The sequence below is a fragment of the Dendropsophus ebraccatus genome, chromosome 9 (assembly GCF_027789765.1).
Source record: "Dendropsophus ebraccatus isolate aDenEbr1 chromosome 9, aDenEbr1.pat, whole genome shotgun sequence".
Lineage (NCBI taxonomy): Eukaryota > Metazoa > Chordata > Amphibia > Anura > Hylidae > Dendropsophus > Dendropsophus ebraccatus.
The window spans coordinates 100,865,879-100,871,492 of NC_091462.1; the positions used below are offsets into that span (position 1 = coordinate 100,865,879).

Below are 5,614 nucleotides of genomic sequence, written 5' to 3' on the forward strand. Positions count from 1 at the left end.
CTGGCGTGATGTTTATCCTTCCTTTTATTGTCATAAGAACTTTCCCTTAATCAGTTGTCTGACTACATTGAAAGCATCTCAGGACTGTACAGTATTTATACACAGGGTGTGGTGAATTTGCTTTGTTCCCCGGAGGTGAATGAGTTTCATTTTTTCAATTAATTACTTTTAACAAAACATGCGAAACATTCCGGCATGAAGCCTGCAGCGATTTAACAGGTTGGAAAGTACCAACCCTCAAATTTGCCCTTAATACTAGAATGTTCTTTTTTTGTTGTTTTTTTTTTTTTTTTTTTGTTTTACAGTTTAAGTTTTCTTAGGCTTTTCTATTTAATATTTAGCGTTTGAATTCCTATTGTACTCTAGTTTTTTATTTGGAAGCAAATACAGCTGATTTATAACAACTGCAGGTGTAGTGCTGGTTTTTTTCTCTCTTTAGTTAGTGCATTCAAATTCTGTAGTGTTATCAATGTAAGGGCACTTTTATACAGGCAGATTATTTTCAATGTTTCAGTGTTGCTAGAAATGCTCATTCGGCCAATAATCGTCTGTGTAAACGTGTCAGTGATCAGCCGAGGAGTGGGAAAATCTATTAAGCAGGCCTATAAATCATTGTTTACTGGCCGCACACCTGCCTGTGTAAACAGGAGATATACAGCCGATAGAGATGTATTCACAACAACACAAATGATATATGGATTGTTTGTGTGGCCTAGCTCCTCGATTAGTTGTACCGTGTGAAGGCACTGCAAATGATCACCGATCTTGCTGATCATCACTTGTTTGCTTCTGTTGACAGCCCATATCGGGCCAACTAAAAGAACCCTAACTTCTGATGGGTTCCCATCTCTTGTGGGCCTGTCTGCCATATTAATTTTATATGGTCCTCGTTCTGCTTTACATTATTTCCTGCAATCAAATGCTAATTTCTGTCCAACACAAAAAATATTGATAGCAAACAGTTTTGTAATAATCATTAGGGATGAGCGAACCGGCTGAGGTTTGGGTTCGTATGAACCTGAACTCTCGGCTTCTGATTCCCGCTGTCTGCCCGCTCTGTGGATAGGGTGGAAACAGCCTGAGGACTGCCTAGAAAACTGGGATACAGCCTAGGGCTATGGCTGTATCCCAGTTTTCCAGGCGGTCTTCAAGGTTGTATCCACCCTCTCCACGGAGCGGGCAGACAGCGGGAATCGGAAGCCGAGAGTTCAGGATCGTACGAACCCAAACCTCAGCTGGTTCGCTCATCCCTAATAATCATTAAATTAATTGGTAAATTCCGATCTGGCAGTTCGGCGCTCATATCTGGAAGGAGATAGGCTGTGTTATACAACCCTAGACTCTCCACAAAGAAGTTACTATGGAATAAGACTTCAAGCAACCAATGACTTTCCTCGTGCCTTTCTACTCAACCTACTGTTATGGCATTTACTAGGAAGGAAATTTCATTTAAAAAAAAAAGTTTAAGAAGATAACCCTTCAAAAAGCGTAAGAAGATCTGGTTATAGTTGGTTATATGGACAACTATCACCTGCTGTCAAAAAGACTCTACAGTCAGGATCATTCATCGCAAGCGTTTCTAATATTCTGTGTAAGGATGGTCCGAATCTGCCGAGGTTCAGGTTTGTATGAACCCGAACGCTCGGCATCAGATTCCCGCTGTCTGCCCGCTCTGTGCAGCGGGTGGATACAGCGGGAAGACCGCCTGGAAAACTGGGATACAGCCTATGGTCATTTCCGTGGGTTCGGGTTCGTACGAACCCGACCCGAACCAGGTTCGGACCATCCCTAATTCTGTGTTGATTTTTTTTTTTTAACCTTTCATTTGATATTATATTGATTTTTTTTATATTTTTGGGTGCCTTATCATTAAGAACAATTGGATGTCAGGATGACAAGTACTTTATACGTTTGTAATTCAAGAAAATTAGAACACATGTGTTTGATACTTACAGTTTCCTGTCCTTTTGCCCCATGTTCTAAATTTGATAGAAACAATGATATTACAATTTAGTTTATCGATTTTACTTTACTCCTAAATCCCCAACACACACACACACCACCACCACCTATACACATGCCTTTACAACTATACACTTGCACTTATGTAGCTCTTACTTGTATGAGTATCTATAATATACACTTTAGGCCTAGTGCTAGTTTAGGCCTTATACATATAATGTGCCAGTTTAAAACTTAAAACTTGCTTGGATGTTATCTGTAATAAAGCCCCAAAGACCCAAAGAAGCTTGGATGTAACTTACCTGAAAGTAAGAGGCCTGCTAATAATACCAAGACGTATATCACCCCCTTCCTCCCCATGATTCCAGACACCTGACTGTCCGGTGACAACTTTGGTTCCGTTCTTCCTGAGCATTAAATACAATTATAATCCGTTAATCACTATAATTACCTAAACGTCTCTATAAAAATGTGCAATTATCATCTGTAGTGAATCTAATTAATTCAGGACGCTGCAGTACGCCCGGCAGATACAATTACATTCATACCTTCCTAAAGTGGTGCCTGATAAAATAAAAAGTTGCTAATTTTATTTTAATTGTAATGTTTTTTTTGCCGGGCTCTAAATTCATGAACAGAAAGTTTTTAAAAAACTAGGAAGGGAGATAACCACTTGAAAGGACGCATTTATAATTTAATCAGTTCTCTTCATTGCTGTGGATTGTTTCCATATGAAACCTGTGTTAAAGGGAACCTGTCACCCCCCGTGCCGGGGTGAGAGGCTCCCGACCCCCCGTTAGAGACCCCTATACTTACCTCATCCCGCCGGGTCCCGCTTCTGGATTCGGTTGGGTCCCGGAGATCTCAGCCGCTGCAGCCCGGCGCGCGCGCTGACAGATGAGTCCAACGCTCATAGAGAATGACGGAGCGCTGGACTCTCCGTCATTCTCTATGGGTGTTGGACTCATCTCTCAGCGCGCGCGCCGGGCTGCAGCGGCTGAGATCTCCGGGACCCGACCGAATCCAGAAGCGGGACCCGGCGGGATGAGGTAAGTATAGGGGTCTCTAACGGGGGGTCGGGAGCCTGTCACCCCGGTACGGGGGGTGACAGGTTCCCTTTAAAGAATTTTTTATAATACATGAGACCTCATAAGTCTATAATGGTGCTAGGTCAACCGTAAAAGTAGGGCGTTCCAAAGACTTTTAGTAGTAAGCCTAGGCATTCATATGTCATCTCTAGGAAGCCAGTCATATGCTAATCTGCCTTGATTTTAAATGGGTTATCCAGAATTATAAAAACCTAGCTGCTTTCTTCCAGAAAAAGCACCACCCCTGTCCTCAGTTTGTGTGTGGTATTACAGTTCATAAGCATTGAATTGAAGTGAGTTGTAATATCACACAGAAACGGAGGACAGGTGTGGCACTATTTTTGTATTTAAATGTTTTTATTGGCATTTTAAACATACAAAATGTCCAACAGTATAACAGTGTAATATGGGCTTGATATGAGCATACAATATATGACAATAGATATGGATGTAACAGGCAGATGGTGTGGCTCTATTTTTGTAAGAAGGCAGCTATGATTTTTCAATCTTGAATAACCCCTTTAAAAGGGTACTCCAGCGAAAATCTTTTTCTTTCAAATCAACTGTTTTTAGAAAGTTATATAGATTTGTAACTTACTTCAATTAAAAAATCTCAAGTCTTCTCATACCTATCAGCTGCCGTATGTCCTGCATGAAATGTTGTTTTATTTTTAGTCTTACACAGTGCTCTCTGCTGACATCTCAGGCCGAGACAGGAACTGTCCAGAGCAGGAGAGGTTTTCTATGGGGATTTGCTGCTGCTCTGGACAGTTCCTGACGTGGACAGAGGTGGCAGCAGAGAGCACTGTGTCAGAGTTGAAAGAAAACAACATTTTATGCAGGACATACAGCAACTGATAAGTATGGCAAAGCTTGAGATTTTTAAATAAAAGTAAATTACAAATCTATATAACTTTCTGAAACTAGTTAATGTGAAAGAAAAAGATTTTCGCTGGAGTACTCCTTTAAGGTCAAGTGATAGTTGCCAATAGGATCTATTGTAAAATTTTGATTGTGAGCCCTAATAGGCACAGGGACCAAAATTGACAAACTATGTAAAGTGTTGCGGAATTTGTTGTTGCCATGCAAATAAAAGTTGACTTGAAAAAATAAGTAGACCCCCAGTTCTCCTATTCTCCTATTGAAGGTGTATCTTTCAATCTTTCAAAAAAAAATTTTTTTTGACATGTCACAGGGACAGGACCAAAAGTGTTGAGCGGTCAGAATCACACTGAGACCCCCACCAATCGGGAGAACAATCAGCTTCAATTCCCTGCAGTTATTCAGCTCCATCTAGTGGCCACATAGACTTATCGGAGCCCCCTGGGCAGAGAAAGCTGAACTGCGCTGCTGGGCACTCTTTCCAACTTGTTTTCCTGATTGGTAGGAGCCCAATTGAATAAAAAATGTTGAAAAAATAAATAAATAAATAAATTAAATATATATATATATATATATATATATATTATTTTTTTTTTAACAACTGTGCCCATTTAAATATTTAAAAAACTTGGTCCATCTATTGTCAATAATTTGCAAGCTGCATTGATACAAAATCTATTTATCTAGCTAGATATACTAAAACCATCACAAGCAATAAGGTGATTGATCCTGATCGAAATATTCTCTAAAATGTCTAAAATTCAAGATCTTTAAGAACTTTTACTATTGACTTAAAAATCAGCTTTTATACCGAAAAATCACATTAATCAAAGAAAAACATCAAATTAAATCAAACTAATTCCATTTCCATCTCTCCCATGAATACTTTTTCCATGAGTTAAGTAAACCATGATTTTCTTTTCTACTTAGAAAAAATTACTAAATAACATCATATTATTCTAAATGCATATGGTAACAAATGTATAACTCAATTTAAAACATTTAAATAAACAAGAAAATTAAATTTCAATTTAAAGTCAAAATTAAATTGCTCAATAATAATCCATCTATTCGGTGCGAGATCCACCTCAGGATGATAATAGATCAAAGTTTTCTTCATTAAACACATGAAGGTAAAGGCCATTTCCAAGTCACTTACTGTCTGTGTCAGGTCTATGCACCTGTCCTTGGAACCATCAGGGGAACACTAGTCAGAGGCTTGGATGGAAGCAGTACTTATAGGCTGTGTTAGGTCTCAGCTTTACAGGTGAGTTATGCTGCCAGCTATTTGGACAACAGTCAAAGGACCCAGCCCATACAGAAGCTCCTATGTGTGTCACTGCATTCCATGCATGTGTCCGTAACACACATAGGAGGACATTCTCTGGCCTAAGGTACATTTCTCTGTCCCAACCCAGTACCTGAGGTGTAATATAAAAGGTCTCTTGAAGAAAGTAGAGCATTGTTCTCTAGACAAAATGGAGCTTTTTAATATATATTTTTTACATTTTTTTTTTAAATTTAGAGCAAATTATAAAATATACTGAAATGTATTATTATTATTATTGTGATTAGTATTAGTTATATAGTATACCTATAAATGGCCGAATTTACAGTAAGTTCAGGTTAGCAGGAACCTGAACGCGCAGTATTTAAATTCTAGTGGCTCCACAAGATGAATG

At 39.0% G+C, this 5,614-nt stretch overlaps 1 protein-coding gene across 2 annotated transcripts in view; it reads right to left on the reverse strand.

The window, feature by feature from the left end:
* LOC138801345 (uncharacterized) overlaps positions 1-5,178 on the reverse strand; it is a 47,736-nt gene extending 42,558 nt beyond the window's left edge. For both annotated transcript variants that reach the window (XM_069984072.1, XM_069984071.1), the window contains exons 1-3: positions 5,092-5,178; positions 2,265-2,369; positions 1,954-1,979 (exon numbers count right to left, since the gene is read on the reverse strand). In XM_069984072.1, the coding sequence (XP_069840173.1) occupies positions 1,954-1,979; positions 2,265-2,322 (84 nt within the window). In that variant the 5' untranslated portion in view covers positions 2,323-2,369; positions 5,092-5,178. The remainder of the gene's footprint in view (positions 1-1,953; positions 1,980-2,264; positions 2,370-5,091) is intronic.
* Positions 5,179-5,614: the final 436 nt, after the last annotated feature.